Source organism: Corvus moneduloides, chromosome 8 (genome assembly GCF_009650955.1).
Source record: "Corvus moneduloides isolate bCorMon1 chromosome 8, bCorMon1.pri, whole genome shotgun sequence".
Lineage (NCBI taxonomy): Eukaryota > Metazoa > Chordata > Aves > Passeriformes > Corvidae > Corvus > Corvus moneduloides.
The window spans coordinates 27,384,035-27,406,174 of NC_045483.1; the positions used below are offsets into that span (position 1 = coordinate 27,384,035).

Consider the following 22,140-nt stretch of genomic DNA (forward strand, 5'->3'; position numbering starts at 1 on the left):
GAAAAATCAACAGTGACAGTGGAGTAATAATGTATGGATGGGTAGATATGGGAAGAGGTGCTTTGTGGTTATATACAGAGCAAGGAGATGAAGAGTTCTGTCACTCCTACCCCAGGTAAGAAACCCTGTTAGAAGAAAGCTCTGAGCTCCTCTCCAGGGCTCAAACCCAGCAAAAAGCCTTTCTCACCATGCCACTGCTCCTCTGCCCACTCCCTGTTACCTGAACCCAAAGCCCCGCTCCTGCTCTTTCAGATGCTCAGGAGACTCTGAGATCTCTATTTACAGCACAACCACAGCTTCCCTTCTCAATGAAAGTAACCTGAACGAGATTTATTTTACCTTCAGTTGTTCCAAGTACACACAGTAAAAAGTATCTTCCAGTAAACAATTACTTCTTCCAAAAGCAGAAACAGTTTGAATCAAGATTCAAAGTCGCTGAAAACTCTGACATTTCTCTTACATAACCTCAAACTTCTAAATTTTGGTAAAAATTCTTTGAAGCAAGAGTCCCCTGGCTTGTCATCTTTGTACGAAGTAAAAAACCATCTTAGGGTCTTAAAATTAACTAAATCACCCTTTACATCGGCATTCAAACCAATGCTTTCTCAAAGACCAGCTCTACCATATGTAAATCTCAGTACTAGCAGGTCACTCTGATGAACACCAACATTGTCCAAAAGTACAAAGAAAAAAACACAAAAGAAAATGTAAAATTACACATTTTTATAACCTGCTTAGTAGCTTAGAGAGACCTTTTCTAACTAAAATTGCTTCATGTGCTATGGATATATACTGAAATGGATTTAATGTGCCTTACAGTCTCAGCTAGCTCCTGGTTATTGGAATGTATGAAGAAGCTTCCACAGAGTGGTGTAATTCCACAGTTGTCTGGTAGACTGTCTTATGTGTTCCTCTGGAGCAATACTGCTGGCCATTGTTGGGAGCAAAACAGTTGAGGCATTTGCAACATTCTTTTCTCACTAATGCACCCTTTCATATCATTTTAGTCGGTTATTTTTCCTGTAACCAACTTCTCCTCTGAAATTAAGTCAGTGGAAATTAAAGATATTTATGAAGAACAACTAAGCGAGAAAATCACAGAATTTCATTGCAGCAAACAACTATACATGCTACAGATGCCTTTGGACAAAGAAGAAAATTCTTACATCAGCTCTTCCCTCCACCTTTATTCTCCAGGCTCCTATGACTATTACTGACAGTATTAGAGAGATGTAAATATTATACAACAGCATTTGAAGCTTTGAGAAAAACTTGAGTAATGCCATTTCTGCAACAGAACCCCTGGCTAAGGAATGCACAGCTGCTGAGCAGATGTATAATTTCAGCATTTAGATTCCATTATTTCAAGGCAGATTTTTTTCTTTACTCCATGTTTTCAGATTTTCTATTTCCATCTGGTTTTTGACCTCCCTCAGCTTAGTCCACTCTTCTCTGTTTTAGTTCATTACACCAAAATAATTTTCTAAATTAGAAACATCTCTACATTTAAAAACTTGTGAATTTAAAGAGAGTTGGGGGAGTGAAACAGGGCCAGGGGCAGAACAAAAACAGACAGTTCAACAGAGGCTTGGGTTTGAATAAAAACTGTCCTGTCTGGGTCGGGTTTGATTTTGCAGTTCCTGGTCTAACCCAAACTGGCGAGCCTCTAACTGCATTCCTTCCATGAAATTTTAAGAGCAGGAAACTGAAGAATATCAGCTATATGGGAATGTTTCTACACTTTGCCAGAGCCCTCTGCCACAAACTTCTGAGTAAAACAACACTCCAGGTTTTGATTCTTTTTAGAGTTATAATTAATCATAGTTGTAAGCGTAAAAAAAATTTAACTCACCATGTACTAAAATAGCTTTATTAAACCTATAAAGATTAGTGTAAACCAGTATCAGTGGTTGTCAAATCAATTCAGTAAAAATTTATTAATGCAAAAGTAGTAAAACAGTAAAAAAAAAATCTATCGAGATAGCATTGTTTAGAAAAATTTCCATTCATCTAAGCCAAGTAAGGACTAGGGCATAGAATATTGCCTGTCTTAAACTTCAGTCCACTCTACACGTTTTAAACATGAATTATCCCTGGTATGACCCCTGATTCAGCTCAGCAAACGTGACAGATTGGCCATAAAACCTATCCAATTTTGCATTTAATTTTAGGCTCAGAATAATAATTTGCCTGGGTGGGGAAGGGCACAATCTCCAATCCTAACTAATGGCATACACATCAGAATACTCTACAGGAAATTTTCTATAGGATAGTTTCACACACACACACAAAAAAGTACAATTATTGTGAACTAGTAAATATAGAAGATAAAATTATAAAAATACATCTATACTTTAAAACAAAAACCCCACATTTTTATTCTGTGGGATTTATTGTTTGCTTTGTCTGCAAGAGAGGAGGCATTCAAACCAAGTTTAAAAAAAAACCTTTAAAGCGAAACTTCCCATATCCTCTTATCATAAGGGACATTTCACTTAACACTCGGTACCACTCCTGAATTTTTCATTACTGCTAAAATCCCTTCAATAACCTGAACAGAAGACAGATTCAGTGCCCAAAACATGGAGTGAGAAGAATGGCTGCACCTCATTAGCTGGCAGTTCATTCCTGTGCCCTGTCCCAGTCCTGTGTTGTAATTAACTCTCAGTTGTCCAAACCAGTGCAAGGCCTGCTCCTCACACAACACTGAGAGTGAAACAGGAGGGTTTCTAAAATCTTCTCCAAGGCATTCTGTTAAAGATGGATTTCTCTTCCCCAAAGAAGGACATGCAGCGAGGAAGAGCACGTTTTACCCAGCTTTGTGGTCTCCTCACTCAAATTTCCAGTCACTGAAGTTCACTGTTTTCTTCCAATAAATCCCTCTTGTTCTCATACTACTCCCCAAGTTCTTTCATTTCCAATTATAAAGGGACAAGGGGATGACAAATTTTTCATATTTTCTGTATCCAGTATATTATTCCTGCTGGACAATTTATCCCAACCCTTCTGTTTATGCTTCCTTTTCAAGCCTTCTATACCCCTGCAAAAACACATGGAACAGTTCCTCTGCCTGCCCACTGCACTGTGAATTTCCAACTGAACACAGGATAGGAAAAAGAATGATTAATTTAGAAAATTTTATCTGAGCTTATTCACCACTTCCATATCCTTGACATTCTGACTCTGAGCACACAATGTACTCATTTGCACAAATCTCATGAGCAGAGTATTGATTCTCTGCATAAGTGAAATCTGTGATGACTTCAGTCCTCCAAAGTCATTTGAGCTCTGCCCACTGATTTCCAGTCAAGCTTGGGATCAGGCTCTCACAGAGGAAGTATACAGGCCTATGAATGGTTCTAGGTGGGACTTTTGGTTTTTTTTAAACAAGAAAAGAAAAGCAAATTTAAATCATTTCAACAGCTGCAGCAGTGAAAAGGAAATCACTTCCACAAACCAGATCTATATCCTGGTATGTATCTTCTGAGACTTTGATATTTCTCTAACTTATCCCTGTTACATCTGCTTGTATTTTATCAACTGATACATGCTTCAAAGCATGGCAAGACTGACAGTTTTCTCCTTAAGATGGTGAATAAGAGGGAATATAGACGCAAAGAATTGCTAGTTGCTTCCACATTTTATGCCAATGAAGTTGACTGAAACCACACTGCAAAACCTTGAGTGATATCAATTTTTTGTAAAAAGCATTGCTGCTGTTACAATATATGGTGCAAATTAAGCTACAATACTGCAGAGCTGAGTTAATAATACTGGTTTTTTTCCCTTTTAATGCACAGAAACTCATCACATAGTCGAATTACATTTAAATGGACTCCATTTTCCTCTGTATTTTGGGGAATCCTATTTTGGGGAAAAAATGAGCATGAGAGCATTCAGCTGCATGCTGCAGGTATACATCCTGTGAATTGTTACTACACAGATTTTTGTCTAATCCAAATCTTTTAAAACATTTAAAGTTCACACCTTCATGATACTCAGAGCACTTGCCCCTCCCCAGTGAAGAGTCAGCGGTGACACAGTGGTGGTGGCAGGGACAGCAGCTCCATCAGGGCAATCACTTTCACTGTAACTACAGGTGTCACTGCAGAAGCTCAGAGCTGGTGACACACCTGACCTTCAGTAAGGCTTTGCTGTGGCTTCTCCTTTCCTCCTGCTTATACAACCTATGAATATTATTACAATCATGAACCAGAGTTTATTTTCCTACCCTAACACTTGTTTTGAATTTTGCAACCAGACCATCATTAAACAGCACTAAACCTAACCATAAAGCACAGAATTCAAACAGAACGGGATGGCAGCTACAAGACACCATTTAGAATAATGGCAAGGAAAAACCTCTCTGGATTATAAATCTGAAACAGAATGACCATATTTCTCACACCATTTTTGTACAGCTGCAACAACAGGGTCATAAGAAGAAACCCATGCACGGGTTGTGCACTGCCACAAGATGAATTAAGTTCTTGGTCTTCTCAATATGTCAAACCTGCTACAGTGAATTTCAAAATATATATTGACTATATGTTGCAGACTAGTAGCATAATTGCTTTGTTTTGCTTTGGGGGAAAATGGACATGAAATACAGCTAATATGCTCTGTAAATATATCCAGCAAAGTGTTGGGAAGACAATTCACAACAAAGACCATCCTGGCAAGTTGGCAGCTTGTCCCCTGATTTCCTGGTCAGTGGTGGGCCAGCTATTTGTTTTATCAAACTAAAGCTCTATCAAACTAAATTCAATGTAGTACGCAGGTGTTTCTGGACTGAATCCCTCACAAAATAGCTATTCCATAGATCTTCTCAATAAGAGCACTGAGATTGCTAAAATTATGTTTTCCTATACAAAGAAGAAAAATGAGGTGACTGTTTCAACCTTTTACCCAGTTCCAAGGGTCACCTAGTGTAGTCTCCATATTATTCTTAAAGGACACAGTATAGCAGGTCAAGTTTTACATTCATTGTCAGTTTTAAACATTTTAAAGAGTAACTACTTGCTACCAGAGATAATTGAACCCTCCACAGATTTCACAGCAACTTTTGAGGGATTGCAAGAAAACAAAGCAGAAAGAAATCCCGTTTTCCCTTTAGAGCACTAACCATCCTGGAAGGCGCAGGAGAGACCACCACAACTGGGGACCATCAGCACGACTGTGGTGGGACAACTGCAGAAGTTTCTGCAGATCTTGTCCAAAAAAAAGAAAAAGTGGAACCACTAAACCAGCAGCAGTGAAAGGAAAACTCTTGTCAGGCAAGGCACTCTCCATGCCTGCCCCCAAGTCCTGCATTTTGGGAATATTAGCAAAGGAAAGAAGGCTCCAAGTACTCCATCTGTACCCACATATGACTCTGACGTGATATACTTTTAAATTACTGAGTTCCTTCTGTCATTTATTTAGAGATGACAGTAAGTAAGTGAAGAAATCCCAGGCACTGAAAACATGCCCTCTTTTTACTGAGGAACCGAGAAATGCTTTCCCAGGTATCCAGAGAGGACAAATCTTCAACTGATGCTTGAGATAAGCAAGGACAAACAAACATTTGTAACAGTTTCTCTAAAACATACTGATTGGTGTCTTTCATTCATGTGTGTTTTTCAGCAATTTACCAAAGAAGTTACAGCAGCTCTGTATGTCAGACCTGGTATCCAGAAAAGCTCACGTATCATTTACACACTCCACCATATTCAATATTTTTAATTTGCGTAACAAACCACAAAATTTTCACTGTGAGGATCTTGCAGAGCAGTGTCCAAAACAGGATTTGGGGTCCCACACACTGGCTTTAGGAACATCTATGCTCTAGCTACTTACTGTTTCAGTAAACATGTGTTTGATCAGTGAATTCCAAGTAACATGCTATTTCAGGCTTGCAGTTTAACAAGAGCTTTCTGCTCTTACTTGAACAAAGGATTAAACAGATAACATCCAAAGGTCCCTTTCAAAACTAAATTACTTCACAATTTAGGGAAGAAAATACTTCAGATCCAGCTACATATACTATCTGTCCCTGGAAGAGATCAGCCAGCGGGACATACTAAGGGCTGGCAGCTGAATCTTGCAGGTGCATGAGAAGACCCTTCATAAAATTTCAAACCAGATCTCAAGGCCTACGAGGTTGTATGGGTGTATATAAATACGTATAAAATACACAGCCCCACACACACATCCCCAAACGAAATGTGGTGCATAACCTAAGAAAAAGCTACAAGAGAACAAAAGTACAAGACCAAAAGACAAACACATTGTCAGCAAAAGTTTTATGCAGGCTGCCACAAATGCCACAACATGGAGTATTTCTAGGTATAGACTGGTTAAATTATCTGACTAGAAACTGCTCTTGTATTCGCTTTTTTATTCCAGGACTAGGTTCTACTACAAATCAAACAAGCCTTTCAATTCAGGAGAATCTTCCTCATCTACAAAAGCAGCTTCTCTATCCCTGCAGGTAACAGGCCTGAACAATCCCTAGCGTGCTAACTTGATAAAAGAACTCAAAGATAATTATCTCTAGGCAGAGAACAAAATATGTAAATTTGGAGGGCAATCAATTTACACTGGGAAAAATCGTCATACAACTTGACACAAAGTAACAGGCAACTGCTGAAAGGAAATACCACAACCTACTATTCCCTGCTGCTGAATTCACTCTTAATTTTACCAAAACAACATCAGAGGGTGGTTGATTGAAAGGTGGTAAAAAGCCATTTATGCTTTTGAACCCTGTTCAACAGATTTTGTAATCAGTTATGAAAACCGCGTACATAATCGGTCCTCAACAGAACAGCCTTTCACTGCTAAGGTACGGGAGATTATTTGGGGTTATTATTTCTTCAGGTTTTTTTTGTTAGACGTCGCTGAACGGCAAAACCTTTTTGGAAAGCCGGCGTCCAGCTTTGTTCAAGGCTCGCACAAAAGGAAGGCGAAGCACCTTATTCCTCATACCCTTCCCACGACGACGGGCGCTGCCGCTCGCTCCGGCTGGGGCCGCTCGGCACCGGGCCCGGGATTACAACACCGGGGAGGGAGCGCAGGAGGGCGGGAGGGAGCGCACGGCCGCGCCAGCCCTGCCCACGAAGGGACCCGCGGACCCCGCGCAGCCCCCACCCGGCCCGGCCCGGCGGCGGGCAGCGCCCCCAGCGCCGCGGCGGGGCAGGGCGGCCGGGCCGGGGGTGCTCCCCGGCCCCCAGGAAGCCAGGCCGGGGCGGGAGGGCCGCCGCCAGCCGCAGCGGAGTCCGCCTTCGACGGCGCTGCCCAGGGCCGGCGCGGGGGCGGGAGGGGCGCAGACCCCGCCGGGCACCGCCCAGGCCGGGCCGCCCGACGGCGCGGAAGGGGCATCGCCGCGGAGGGAGCGCCCCGCGGCCCCAGCCGCAGAGGGAGCGGTGCGGGCGCGGCGCTGCCCAGGGCGCCCCGGCTCTCCCCGCCCGCCCGCCTGCCCGGCCGAGGCCTCCGCGGCGCGGCCCGCACTCACCGGCGGTGGGGGCTCCTCATCCTCCGCGCGGGGACGGCAGGCGAAGGGGGAGGGGGCCCGCTCCCCGCCGCGCTCCGCGGGCCGTTCCCGGGGCCCCGACGGCTCCGCTGAGACGGGGGCGAAGGCGGGTGCGTGTCGGGCGGGGGAGGGCGGGACGGCGCGGCGCGGGCTCGGCGCAGGCTCCGTGTCCCGGCAGGCGCTCCCGGCGCGTCCCTGCGGGGCGGGGCGGGAACGAGCCGGATTCCAATCACTGCAGCCGGGCGCGCGCGCGGCGGGGGCCGCGGGGAGGCGGGAGCGCGCCCGCCACCCCCGCCCGTCCGTCAGCACGTGCCATGGGCGGGAGGGCTGGCGGGGGTCCCCGGGAAGAAAAGTTGGCCGGGAGGAGCCGGCCGGGCCTGCTTTTCCTCCCCAGTAGCCCCTCCGCGGGCGGGAGCGCGGGCCGCAGCCCGGGCCAGCGTGTCGCTGGGCGCCCGGGCCCGGGCGTTATCCTGCCCCGCCGCCCAGCAGCGCTTTCCCCGTGAAGAAGCTCCTCTAGGAAAGGGCAGGAAGGTGTGAGGGCAAAAAGTGGCCAAGCCGGTATCATGGAAGCACTGCTGGCCTTGAAGAGGGTCGAGAAAAGCAGCTGCGGCTGCATTTGGCTGCAGGGCCGGGAAGCTCCGTCCAGGTGCTGGTGGGGTTGGTGCCGTGGAAAGCGGACCTGCTGCCAGGATTCACAGAGCAGGTGGGGTGGAGGATTGCCGGAGCGGCTTTGATGGGAGTTGTAGGGGGCTGCGTGTGCGCTGGGGAGGGCGGCGAGCAGGCAATGGTGGCAGCAGCGTAGGGAAACATGAGGGACTCACATGGGCCTTTCAGCTTCGTGGAAAAATAGTTCTGGGAAAGCTGACGTTGCAGTGCCGCAGGAGGGATAGAGTTCCATTGCAAAGGACAGCATTGTTTGTTTGCTTTTTCCATTTCCTGTATCTAAATAAATATGCCCAGTTAGTTAGATTGGAATACATTATTACTTCTGCAATGAGCTGCTCTGCTTGCTGATAAGGATGCTGAAGGCCATGATTTGCATTGTATTTTGAAGCTCCTTATCATTAGGACAAATTGGAAAAGTAATAATTTGTCTGTCTGTCTTCAAGTGAGGTCTCCCAGCAGCAGTGCAGAAGGAGCTCCAGTGACAGTGTCATGTGCCGGGGAGGCTGCACGGCTCCCACCTGGGCTGCTGATTTTAATCCTTCACTCAACCATGTGACAGCAGTTGTGCTGCTGATGTGCTCTTGCCTTTCACCTGTCCTGTCACTTGGTTACTCTGCATCAAGAACTTGCCACGCAAAGCCAGCTACAGGGGGAAATGAAGATCACTTGGATCGTACAGACCTACTCAGTTTCCCTTTGCTGCACACCAAAACACTCTCTAGGCCTTCAGGACACACCAGTAATTGCTGGTGTGGAGATGCCTGCCCAGATAAACTGTTTCTAGAGAATAACCAGTTGGGAAGCAATCTGGCTTATTGGTGCCAAATAGCCACATGTGCCTGTATTGCGGGAAACATGGGCTTGCTTATTTTGTTGACCTCTCCACAGTGTAGCTCCATTTTTGCATGGTAATATCAGATAGGACTTGTAAATGTTGTGTACTCCACTCCAGAGTTGTCACCTCTGAATGTGAGGGCACTGCATTCTGCCTCGCATGTGTTTTACCCGCAGATTGTTAGATGAGTGCTTGTGTACTATCCTACATAGCAAAACAAAAGAGGAAGTATAACTTCAAACCTATCACCTTCACAGACTCCTTTAAAATGCAGGCAGGTAAAGGCACACCTAATAATTGTATGTGGCCAGATACTGTGGTGATAGGCATTTAAAAATGCAGGTCTTGTCTTACTAGACTTTTACAAAATTTTTTCCGATCACCATCATCCAGAAAAATCTGTCAGTGTCCAAAACAAAGCCAGCCTGCAAGAAAGACAAAATCACAGCTTCCATGCCAAGCAATACAGAACTCCTATGCTTATGTTTATAATTTCAAAGGAAAATATGAGTCTGCTGTTCTTCCACTCTATGTACTATCAGATTATAGCAGCAGAATAGACACTCAATATGGAAGAAGAATGCAACATGCATGTGTGTGCTCCCAACCAGAACCAAAGCTGTTAGTGCTAGCATCTCTTCAGTAATAATGTGTGCTAATACAGCCCAGTGCTTGTCAGATGTTAGATGCTGATTTCAATCCAGGATGCATGAATTTAGCAACAGCCACTAGCCTTGAAATGTAGTTAACCCTTTTTGTGAAATGGATCAACTCTTTTCATCCAGTTCTTGGTGTGGTAACTTTACACATTGCAGAAATTGCTGTCTCAGCCAGCATTTTTGAAGGCACTTGGGCACTGAAGATACCCACAAGTGGCAGTCCCTGTTGGGTCAGGAACAGTGTTGCTGAGGATGAGTTTGTATTGCTATGGCAAGTAATGCCCATCTCTGCATCACTGAGTGCTGTTAACTCCTTGTCTTAATTACAAAATAAAGTCTGCAAAAGCAAACTACATTATAATAATATTTGGGCTGCAGGAGACCAAACTGCATCCTAATCCAGAATGATGAATCACAACCACCTTAGAAAGTATTTAGATTGTGATGGATGTCTGATGAAACATCCCATAGAAAATACTGAGGTCTTTCAAAACAGTGCAGTACTTATGTTTCCAATATCTCTACCAGGATAGGTAGAGGAACCTGTTTAAACCAGAAAATGAACACTTTAGGTGATGGGCTCTCAGAAGGGCACAGGGTTCCAGCAAGCTAGTTAGCAGCAGCAATCTTACCTGGTGAGGATTTTAGGAATCTGCAAGAACTCAGACACACCAGGTTTTGGTAACACAAAGTATTTATTTTGTTAATTGAGCAACACTCAAAAAACACTGAAGTCTGAAAATAAACATACCTTCATTTGACATTTGGCCAAGATGAGGTGTGGAAGTCTAACATGAGATATAGAAGAAGCACTTCAAAACTGACTGTCATGATAAAGAGAACTGTATTTAAAAAAAAAAAAAAAAATTGGATAGTCTTCCAGCTGCTTTCATTGTTATTTCCTCTCCAGGAATTTCTTATTAATTCTTGGAATCACTAGGGAGCTACAAACTTGAATATCAAAAGAACAAAGAGGTATATATAGGGAGAAAGTCAGCCATGTGATAGGACTTGATCTTTGTAGATCATCCTTCCCTTCAGTCTCTGGAATTCATGTCTTAAATCTGTGGTCCAAATATATTTTTGAAAACTGTTTGCAATTAGATGAGTATTTCTCTGTTACTGTTACCAAAATAAATATTCCATGCTGCATATTAAAAGAATATTGCCCTTCAGCCAGGGACACAATTATTTCACTTAATATGACATGAATTTGGCTTTGTCTCTTTTTCAGAATTATTTTACTTGAAACCATATTCTTTTGATTAAAAATTTATTCAGCTGTTACTTACAAAAAGTCATGGATTTTATTAAGTTCTTTAAATGTAAGCAAAATTAATTCAATAAGGGAGAGTCAAATCTGTGAATAAAGATGTTTTCTAAAAATTTATGCTAGTGGAGCAGTGGTAGTAAAGAGGCAAGCCCTGCTCAACCTCAAGTCCAACCAGCGTGGTGTGGAACTGAGTCCAGGGCAGCACTGGAGAGCACGGGGGCAATAATCCAAGGAATGACAGTTCAATGTGCAGAGCATGGGCACAAGGAAATAGGAAAAGTTTCCCACAGCTCAAGCACTTGGTGTGTTTTGGGGTTACTTGGGCTTCTGCAAGGGATTCTTCCTCAGCCTTGTGCAGGTGGCCGTGGAGGAAGGAGGGCAGAATGGCTGTACCTGTCCCCATCAGCTGCTGCAGGGTGGGAGCTGATTCCTCACTGAGCTGTGCAGGAGGAACTGACTCCACTGGTGTGGCAAAGGGCTGCAGTGATGGGAGCACTTTGCTCTGGGAGACACCTTCCCAGTCAAGGACCAAACTTCCTGCTGCTTTTTCTGTTTCTCCTTCCTGTGCCTAGTTGAGCTGTACGATTTTGTTTTTATGGATTCCCATGTACAAAACCCTTGTTGCAGTCTTCTCACCACGTTGTAATAAACCCTGAGATAACGCTCCTTCTAAATACAAAGAAACATTTCAGATTACTTTGTTTTTCTTAAAGCCAGAGCATTAAAAGCCTTAGCAAAGCAAAAGGAAAATATTTGTAGGCTCAGCAGACGCTTCACTGGGGTGCCTCACTCATATCAGTTTGTTTGGAGAATTAGTAATATGTTCTCCCCTAGATGCATGCACATAAAATCCCAAAAGTCTTCATTTGCTCAGAGGAGATTAAGTATTTAGCGTTAGAGTGTAGTGCTGATTTTAAAATTTATGTTCTGAATTATCAGTCAGTGGTGCTAAATGATCTACAAAGAAGTTTAATTAATACTTAGAGAGAAGCTAAATGTTTGTGTTCCTCCACCTTTTTTTTACACGAGGTATCTGTTAGTTTCTTTTACAAGTTTGAATAATCCTTAGATCCAAACCCACACTGTATTAACAGTTCCTCTGTTAAGCCTGATGCTCAGGCTTTGTCCTGAAACTGGAGCACTGTTGAAAGCGGAAATGTTTTTAAAACCTGCTGTTACACAAGGCGAATTCTTTTCAGTACAGAAAATTTCTGTCTTGGTGTGTATAACAGCTTTGTCCTCATGAGGCATGGATTCAAGTGGATGTGTTTCTGGCAGCTGTAGGAGTGGGTGCTGTAGAGATTTACAAAGATGGACATTTATGAGACTGAAAATGCTCTGTTCTTCCAAGCTGGTTAGAATGAAACAGATCTGAATCCTATACAAAAAAATGAATGAAATAATTTAATCACTTTATTATTTTTTCTCAGTCCAAACCTTTAAACATGACTACATTGCTATTAAATAAGAGCAAATGCAGCAAAATAGTCTCATTCACCTCTTTTTTCATATTCTAGTGAAACCAAGATAATATAGGTCTACAGAATAATAAAAGGATATACTTGTGTATCAGTCCCAGCAGTCAGCTAAAATGTCTGAAAATATATAATGAAGTTAAAGGCATAGCAATGAAGCTTTTCTCTCATAGTCTGTAAGATACTTGAATATTAACTGAAACTGTAACTTGAACAAGGTGAACTCATACAGGTAAAAGCAAATCCCGAAAAATAGTCTGTAACTCCCTTTGCTTCCACTGAGAAATTGGCCTGTGTCTGCAAATCTCCTCATTTGGCAGCTACACCTAATAAACTCTCACTGGCATCAGCAAAAAATTACCTGATTAGGGATGCAGGATTGGATCTAAGATAATAGCATATTAAAAAGCCACTATGGATTCAAAAGCTGCTAATAGAAATTAAATCCCTGAGAATATAAAATGTTCCAAGCAGTTGAACAGTTTGCATTGTACATACTCAGAATGCTAAACAATAGCAGCTATTGCATGTGTGACCATCAGGAAACACAGCTGTGCTTCTTTGTGTTACAATTAATTACTTCCGTTGTATATAAAATTGAAAGTATTGGTTCTCTGGGGCGGAAAAAGGATATCCTGATACACTGCTCCTATTTCCTTACCAAGGCCTATTACTGAATGTTTCACCATTAATTCACTTACAACGAATTACCCTGCAAGGAATAAAGGAAGGGTAGATTGGGTGGTTAATTGTTATGCTAAAAGCTACTTTTTCTTTGCATTTTCACCCTCCTATATTTTACCCTCATTTTACTACTTTTGCATATGCCCTCTTTGATAGCAATTGTTCACTTTTAAGTAGTTGTACTTAATAATGAAGGTCTAAAATAAACATTTACTTAACTGTCTTTTTACTTAAAGATTGTTCTATTAATATTTTTTAAAGTTACAAGATCAGAGAAAGCACAATCTTTCTCACTGTGCTTTAAAGAAATGAACAAACTCATCTCAGCTGAAGTATTTGTGGCCAGGTTCTCTGAAGCTGGCACAGAGAGATGTAATTTATACCTTCCTGTGCCAGTGAATTTCCCTAAGCTGGATGGGAATGAGGATTCTTACCCAGAGTTAGGGAGGAGTAGTAACAGCCCTCTGTTATGCTTTTTTTCTTTTTTTTTGGTGAGAATTGCACAGGGGCAAGAACTGTTTGCAGTTGTACTAAATAGGCAAATATGGACCCTAAGGATACACACTATCCCCAAACTTTAATATCTACTTTTTACTAACACTGACTGTTTCTTTTTAGAGAACTTCTAAACAGAGAGCAACTTCTGAGACTGTTTAGGGAGTCAATGAAGTCTCCAACAACCACCAGCCATGTAAGTCTATAAAAGGTGGGTAATGTGTTATGTATTTGTCCCTGAGAATTTAATCTCTCAGGAAGTGTCTCCTGTCCTAGAAGTCTGACAGTCTTAGCACCAGCAGACTGCTTCCAATCTGTTACAGGATGTCTAACACAAAGCTGAGTAAGTTACATGTGGAAAACATGGGAGTCCTTCAACATGAAAACAAGTAAATTTTGCCAAATGACCTGAAATCTTTGCAAGTTTGAATTCAGACTGGTGTCACAATGCAGTAACAGAGGAATGGCAGCTCAGAAGGGCTCCCATTCCAGAAACTGCAGTACATAGTACTAAATCACCATCCACAAAACAGCCCTGTTGTCCTTTTGCTGCAGCACCTAGCACTGGGAATACAATCTCAAAGGCAAACTGTGCTCTGTCATTATTTTATAACCACACAGTTTAGATTCAGGTATGCTCTATTTGAGGCCACAGCTAGAACCAGAATCCCTGGCTAGCACTTCAGATTTCTTGCAAGGACTTTTTGGCCAGAGGTAGATGCTGTGTAGTGTACATGCAAAAAAGCAGAAACTTTCAATTAGTGTCATCTATATTGTGTATCCACAATAAATCTCAGGAAGTCTGGTATTTGCAGGATGCAGTGGGCTGAATACAGTCACATGAACAGCACAGCCCACTGTCACCTTTTACCCCACAGCTTACAGGCCTGTGTAAGGAACAGGAATTAATGTGCATTAATCACAGGGAAATTTACAATATCCTTGGAGTCAGTACAGGGAAAAATGTGCAGGAAGAAAAATAAAGTCTGTGAAGGAATGTGCAGGGGACAGCAGAAGAATATTTGGTTGTGAAAGAAAAATACCTGGTCTTTGTTTATAATGCACAAATAAAAATTTTATTCCTGAATCCCTGTTTCTTATATGAAGCCATATTTTTTGAAAGTGTGCCCTTTTTTCTGCTCCTACATCTCCTATGCCATCAGAATTGTGGAGTTGTTACTTCATAAAGCACAAATACCTAACAGATAACAAAAGCCAGGTCTCAAGGTACACTCAGATTAATGGATTATTCTTAACCTATATATAGTAAATGGACTATATGACAACAATTTAGGCTCAAATAGTGCAGGTATGAAACACGTCCACCTAAAGGAAATCAGAATCTCAGTTCTGAGTGTTTTGATCCACATACATGTCCCATACATGCATGCAGGAATTCCTGCATTAGTCAACATGAAGATTTCTTTAAATGAAACTAAACCTCGATCCCAACATTATTTTCCAGTCTACATGTGATTAGATCTTAAAATAATTTAAACACTGTAAATCATTCTTTTGTTTTGAAATGAGATCTTTAATTATGGCTATAGATATTTATTAAACTTCCTAAATATCCAAAACATCCTCTTTAATACACCATGAGAATAAATCTAGAAGAACAGCAAGTTTTCTGGCTTTAGTGTAGCAGGCAGCATTCATTCCACAAGCACTGGAAGAACCATCACCTTCATTCAATTCAAGGTTGTATTTTTATCTATATCTTCTAATAAAAATAAATCTCAACTCTTTTTTCAGTAACACTATGCACAGTAAAACTAAGTGGAAGCAGAAGAATTTCCGTAACATCTTTGTCATTAATGAAAATAATCTGATTTCTGAAGTAGTAAGATTAGAAAATACTTTTGTAGTAGAGGCAGATTTATTAATGATACTTTATGCATACTAATTTATTATTCTCTAACAGTTAAAATCTGGAAACTTTTAAAGGAAAAATGTTTTGTTCAAAAGTTTAGCTTTGTTAAAAAAAAATCCCTTCTTATCTTTATTACAGAGAAAATTCTTGTGACTCAGCCTGACAGTCCTTATTAGTACAACACACATTTGTTACTGTTTTCTTTTGATGTAATCTTCCTAAGAGAAGGAGGAACTGTATTTTAACAGCTATCCAAGGGCATATTTCATAGGCATACAGAATTTATGCCTGAATATAGTCTGAATCTCATCCATAACACTGGTTTGCATGGCAGAACAAAGCATTTCATTGTGTATTCAATAATGGTTTCAGTAATCTTATTCACACATTCCTTCCTTTCTTAATCAACAGAAGCTGGCTGAATTCAAGATGCACAATTGGGGTGGGAGGGGGAAACAATGCCAAAGCCTGTACTTTTGAAATCACCATTTTCTTCAGAGCAATAATCTCTCTTTAAGAATCTCTGGTAAGAATCCCTTAATGCAGCACTTGTCAAACTATTTTGCACCATGTCCTTTAGTAATGAACTTTGCTCTATTCACTTTTTCCACCCTGTCAGCTGGCATGGTGCTGTGCTTATGCCTCTATTGCTCCCAGTTCCAACAACTGAACTCTCCAGGGATCACAGTGCACAGTTTAGGAAGCACTGTCTTGTGCAAAGGTTAAAGGTCAGAACAGACAATCTGAAAAACAGCAATTTTGATCGGACAAAATACTGTGTAAATACTGGGCATTCTTTTCAATTGTATTTCCTTATGCAAATTGTAAACAGAAATTAGGGCTGTAAAATAAAATCAGAAGTGCACAAAGTTGTGATTCCTGATGCTATACTTTGTAATGGCATCTAAATCCAAGTCTATCCATTTATCATCTAATTTCTTAATTATGTGTAATATACTTAGTTGTATCTCTAAAAAGCCTGCATTCCTGAGAGGTGTGCAACAGGAATGTATGAAATGGCTGTTTTATAAAACACACTGTTATATGAAGTCATCCCTTCATTTGTGCATATTTCTTGGCACTAGAGCTCAATGAAGATGTTTAAAACATTTTGTGTATTTTAAATAACTTCTGCTAAGAAATGGAAGAACACCTACCTGAACTTACGCAGTCAAACTTTGTTTGCAGATGCATCCATGTAACTGAAGACAGGATCTACCCACTCCTTACAAAGTTACTATAAACAGTATTTGTTGACAATAAGGTCTGGGACTATACAGGTCTTGCTAAGTTACAACACGTACTGTTAGCAGACTGAATGTTTTAAGCATACTAATATTTGTTTAAAACAGCACTTTTTGGTCAATAAAATATTCAAGACTGATATACAATAAAGTTGAAACCAATGCTTTCAAATTTTATTTTCAAGTCTGAAGTAGAGAGTACAAGCTTGTGTATGCTTTCTTACTGATATTACATGGCTGAAATCTGTCAGCTGTTCACATGCCATATTAATAAATATACCCAGATCATAAAGCTTTAACTGTATTTGCACATTGCTTTTATTACTAGACTGTTTTATTCATGTTGGCAGAGATAATCCATGCAAGGTAATTACATCTCATAAACCACACGACATTCTGTTCTGAAATAACTAGGAACTTAGGAAAAAATATCTATCTAAAAGCAAGGGCACTTGTGGCATCAAGTCAACATGTCAAAATATTTTAAAACCTAGACTTCTAATATATGATCACTGCAGGCAATAAATCACTCAGTTTCAAATTCTGATGTTTATAAATACTAAACAAATTAATATCCACTACCAGGAGACGAGTATTGCAAACAAACATTAGTGTGTCCAGCATTAGACACTAATGAATGTGTTCAGTGCTGTGGACATCCACATTATTTAAACATAAATACAAGTAATCTTTAGCAAAACATTTCACCCAAAGTACTGACCACTGAAGGACCAATAGAAAAGTATTTTTCCTTGTTTTGAATTGATTTTAGAAATCTGTAATGTGTGAATCCAATACAGTAAAAACTAATAAAAAGAAGTTCTAAGGCTGTTTTTTCTGCCCACATAATAAAAGTGGCCTTCTTTGGAAACATTTAATTTACCCTGCTCTGCAAAAAGAACACCAAAAGAGAGAAAAGCATTAAAATAGCTTCTGAATCCTCCGACTGAAAAGTTACTGAACACTTTTTAGTTATATAAAATACAGATCTTTTTAATTGATCATTCAGAGGTACAGTATCTTTGTTTTATTGGGTAAAACCTCACATTAATTAGAATGAAAAGAAATATTCAGAAGAACTTAGGATTTATCCCAGGTATCTATTACAAGACATAAAACATGATCAAGTACACATTTTTCATCTTGCATATTTTTGTACAACACTATTTTCAGTGATAGTTAAAAGGCCGTATCTTGAATTTTAGAGATATATATTATTATATATATTTTACCCTCTCCATATCACAAAGGTGACATGTATCAGAAGAGTATCAGCAGTTATGTGATATTCTACCCTTGTGAAAGTTAAAATGCTACATTATTATTCACAAATTTCTGGTTCAGATATGTGCAAAAATTGTATCTTAATAGAGATATCAAGGGCGGGTACGTGGATTCCCTATTTTTGGACCACATTATGAAGCAGCACAAGTCATAACAGGAAATTTTTATTACATGATAATCCTCAGGGTATCTCTGTTCTTCATTCAGAGATACCACTGTACCTCATATAGTGATATGTAAACTAGCTTTAATCTCACTTGCTCAGACACCAGCTGGAGTCAGGGCATGTGCTACAGTGCAGGTTCTCTGCCCAAGGAAATTTTCAGGACTCTCTCAAGCCAGTACAGCTCCCACTGAAGTCTGTGCTGCTGCATTTTCACTGTTGCCACCCTGCAAGCCAGCTCAGCTCTGCTTATGTACATTGCATTCCCTTTCCTGCAGTCCAGACTTCGAATTTAACAGATTGGATCCTTGCTCGCCCCTTCTGTACGTATTCAAACCATCTCTCTGGGCTATTTGGAACTACTTGTACCCTAATTTCTTGCTTCAAGCCCTTTCCCTGACTGTAGTGAGTCCTCCTGGCTGCCCCACCCCGCCCCCCCCCTGCCCCACCCCAGCTGACATGCCAGCTTGGTGAAACTGGCCTTACCTGGCTATTCCCCCCCTCCAACCCCAGCCTCAGGAAGGGCTTCCCATCTCCTCAGTGCCTCACCTTCTCCCACTCAACCAGAGGCCTGCAGAGCCCCTACATTCTGGCTGCCAAAGGTGCTCTCCCTTCTCTGATCCCAGCCTCCCCTCCCCTCCCCACTCCATGCCAATAACTCCAGGCTGATCTGGGCCACTTCAGCTGCCAGTCTGAGATTCCCAGGGAACCTGAGGGAGTTCAGTCCCAGCCATGCTGCCTGCCAGCAGCTTTTCACAGACTGTACTCCCTAAGCTGCAGCCCAGCATCTCTGGCCAGATCCTAAAAAGATTTATCCTTCATACTGCCAGCGAAGAGGAAGCTTATAGGGACATTGAGGGGGAAGGTGGAGGGGAGAATGAGACACACACATAGAAACACATGCAGATCAGAGGTGAAAGACCTCATGAAATTCTCCTGAGGCATCCATCACAAGCCCTTCCTGTGAAGCCTGACTCCCTGTTCTGATGTTGCAGTCAGAGGCCAGTCCCAGTCAGCGGCCAACACACAAATCTGCCTAAAGGCAATCTTCAATGCAGTCTCAGTATACAGTATGCTGATGTGAAATCTCTCAAATAACAGATAATAATAAACAGCATTTTGTTGAATGGCACTGAAAAATGAAAAGGAAATGTAGAATTTTCTCACTGTTGTGAATATGTATTTAAGGAAGTCAAATATGAGTGTAAAAAAATATTTAACTTCCATAATTACGATTTACTCTTCTGGGGAACATTATGAGCCACATCTTTGGATTTTGTAATCTATGGAACCATATTCACACCAGCCCAGCACCAACTGAAAACAGAAAATTTGCTTGCTTATAGAAAAAAAAAAAAGGCTTTGCATATAATGCACTAGTGTTTTAGAATAATTCATGCATACAAAAATCTGACCCTGTAGCAACGCAGAGCAGATCACTGCTAAGATCAGTGAAAACTAACATACCTACTCAATAAATACAGGTCATACATGTCAAAACTGCCACAGGCAGTTCAGGTTGTTATTTCTGTCCAAGATGCAGACTGCCTGCAGCTAACTTAACTCTTATATTAGAACTCCAAATTTCATTTATTCCTACCCCAAGCTTTGGATAGTTTTTCATCCCTTAAAAGACACACCAATTACCATGAAATGGGCATTACCCATGGGAGGGACATGACAGACAATGTTATGTAATTTTTTGCTACTCAAAACACAAGGCAAATAGGTGCAGATGGCACCAGCATGTGGCCCATAGAAAGCATCCTCAGCCTCAGAAGTACTAATTAAAAACTGTCAGTACTGCAAGCTGTCAGCGCACACATTGTAATTCTCACTTAAACGAGTTAACAAAGCTCGAATGGTGATCAGACTTTCCATCTTAACTCCATCAGACAGAACTGCTGTCTCCAATAGAAAAGTCACTGATATTCAAATATTCAAAAGTATTATCAGTACTACAAGTATTGCTAGTTTCTATAGAGTTCTATAAATAACTGTTTGAACAACTTGAAAGTTGTTCTCAAGCTATTAGGAGAGATGCCTTTATGGTTGTTAGAAAAGATGGTTATCCTAATTGTTGGAACATAGCTGCTGTTTTCCAATGGCAAAAACTGCTACAATTCATGATGTGTTGCATTTAAACAAAGGAAAGGAATAAAGAGTATGTGCCTGCTGCCTTATGAATATTTAAGCAACATTCATTTACTGTAGGAAAAAAAATGCCTTTTTCCTAATTATGTGGGATAGAGTAGGGAATTTTTGCAGGCTAGCTCTCAAACCTAGTTGTGCTAGATGAATGTGTTTCTCCTGTGTTCGCCAGCCTGAAGATCCAGATGGAGGTTCCTACCTCCCTCTGATATCAGTGGGAATTAGAAACCACAGCAAGTTTGAATCTGTTTTTTTCCACGGGAGGAAAGGAAAACTGGTTTTGAATTAAAAGCTGGCCTTTCCAGCCAGCTCTATTCCATTCAGTGTAAGAGCAATTCGGAGAAAGCCAGCTGTCCTTTTCCATTATGATTTGAAAGTGAATTATTTACTGTGCACATAGAAGCCAAGTGCACTAGCAAGGCTGACCCAACCATTTTATTTTCAAACTGTTATGGATTGTCACCTAGGCTTCCCAGCTACATATGGATTCAAGGCAGACTTGCTATTTGGAAAGAATCTAAAATATCTGATGCTATGAGGTAGCACCACAACATAATGGAATAGCACTCACTTTTCCTAGAGGAAGCCCTAATCTATTTATTTCCCTTTGAAAGCCTTTGGTTCTACAGATGACTGTACATATGGCACTTACTCATTCTTGCTGTGAAAGAAAATGACTTAGTACAGAGTTTTCCAGTTGTTTTTAAACACCAGTGTGTGGTCTAAGCAGTAAATCTGCTGTGGGTAGTTAACTTAAAACTATATTTGCACATTACTTTTTATATTAAGGTTTTAGTTAATTTCAATATTTCCCCCAACTGTTGCTCTAATAATGGACTAGTTCATTAGTTCATTTGGTTTTGACTGTTCATTCAGTAGATTTTTGTATGAACTTTGCAATAAGCACGTTCTGCATTTACGAAAGAGGATAAAGTTAAACTTCAGAAGTACCAACTTCCAGCTTTTACCAAGAGAAATGCTAGCCATGGTTATCAACTTTACGATTGCCCAGTTAGTCATCTGTTTTACCCCAGCATTACTGACTACCAACACTTCTTTTAAACATTGATGGCATGGGCATGCTTCTTGCACAGTGGCTTATCCTTCTTGGAATAGAATGGCTGACCTTCCAAATTCACGTGGCATACCTAGAATTAATAATAAATACAATCAGGAAGAATTAAGGAAAAACAAAAGGGAGAAAGATGTGGCTATCAATTTCAACTGTATTGCTCTTCTACCCATGCATTTCTTTGATAGTCTTTAGGAGTCATGTATGGATTTGCACTTGATTTAACCCACTGAAAGAAATAAAGTTAGGTCCTTCAAAAGACCCCCGCTGTGAGAATTGCATATTAACAACATATAATAAAACTATCACTTCCACAGAAAACTGGGTAGCTAAGGCAAATTAACAAGCACAAAAGAATATTAAATATTCAGAGAAAGTGCCTTTATAAGTGATCAATATTTATAAGTGATTAAGAGCTGTTAGCTTGTGAAGGAAACTCTCTTAGTGTTTCTTTGTATGTTAGAATTTCCAAAAGACCTCAGTTTTCACAAGACACTTTTTTGTAAAGCTAGTTTAGCTTCAGATATTTATAAACATTTCTATACTTTCAACTATTCTACCTAAATTTTAGACTTAAACAAACATTAGAAATTGTCACTGTCAGTTTGGTGTGACCAACATACTATTTTTAGCTAATTAGAGATTCTAGGTATTATTACCTTAGGAATAATATGTTGCAGAGCTGCTCAGTGGTATTAGAACCAGATGAAAGTACTGTTTATCATATGGATTTTTCTGCTTTGCGTGCAGAGT

At 40.8% G+C, this 22,140-nt stretch overlaps 2 protein-coding genes and 1 long non-coding RNA gene across 12 annotated transcripts in view; 1 reads left to right on the top strand and 2 right to left on the bottom strand.

Annotated features, from left to right (window-relative positions):
* The window catches only part of BMPR1A (bone morphogenetic protein receptor type 1A), a 75,400-nt gene extending 67,789 nt beyond the window's left edge, over positions 1-7,611 (bottom strand). For both annotated transcript variants that reach the window (XR_004241654.1, XM_032117130.1), the window contains exon 1: positions 7,496-7,611. The gene's annotated coding sequence lies outside the window, so the exon portion shown is untranslated. The remainder of the gene's footprint in view (positions 1-7,495) is intronic.
* A 146-nt stretch (positions 7,612-7,757) lies between these two features.
* On the top strand, positions 7,758-17,626 carry LOC116447695. Its single transcript, XR_004241657.1, has 2 exons — positions 7,758-13,811; positions 16,662-17,626. It is a non-coding gene; the product is annotated as an uncharacterized LOC116447695 (long non-coding RNA).
* Positions 16,870-22,140, bottom strand: part of LDB3 (LIM domain binding 3) — a 111,497-nt gene continuing 106,226 nt past the window's right edge. For all 9 annotated transcript variants that reach the window (XM_032117124.1, XM_032117121.1, XM_032117126.1 and 6 more), the window contains one exon: positions 16,870-21,463. In XM_032117124.1, coding sequence (XP_031973015.1) covers positions 21,374-21,463 — 90 coding nt within the window. In that variant the 3' untranslated portion in view covers positions 16,870-21,373. The remainder of the gene's footprint in view (positions 21,464-22,140) is intronic.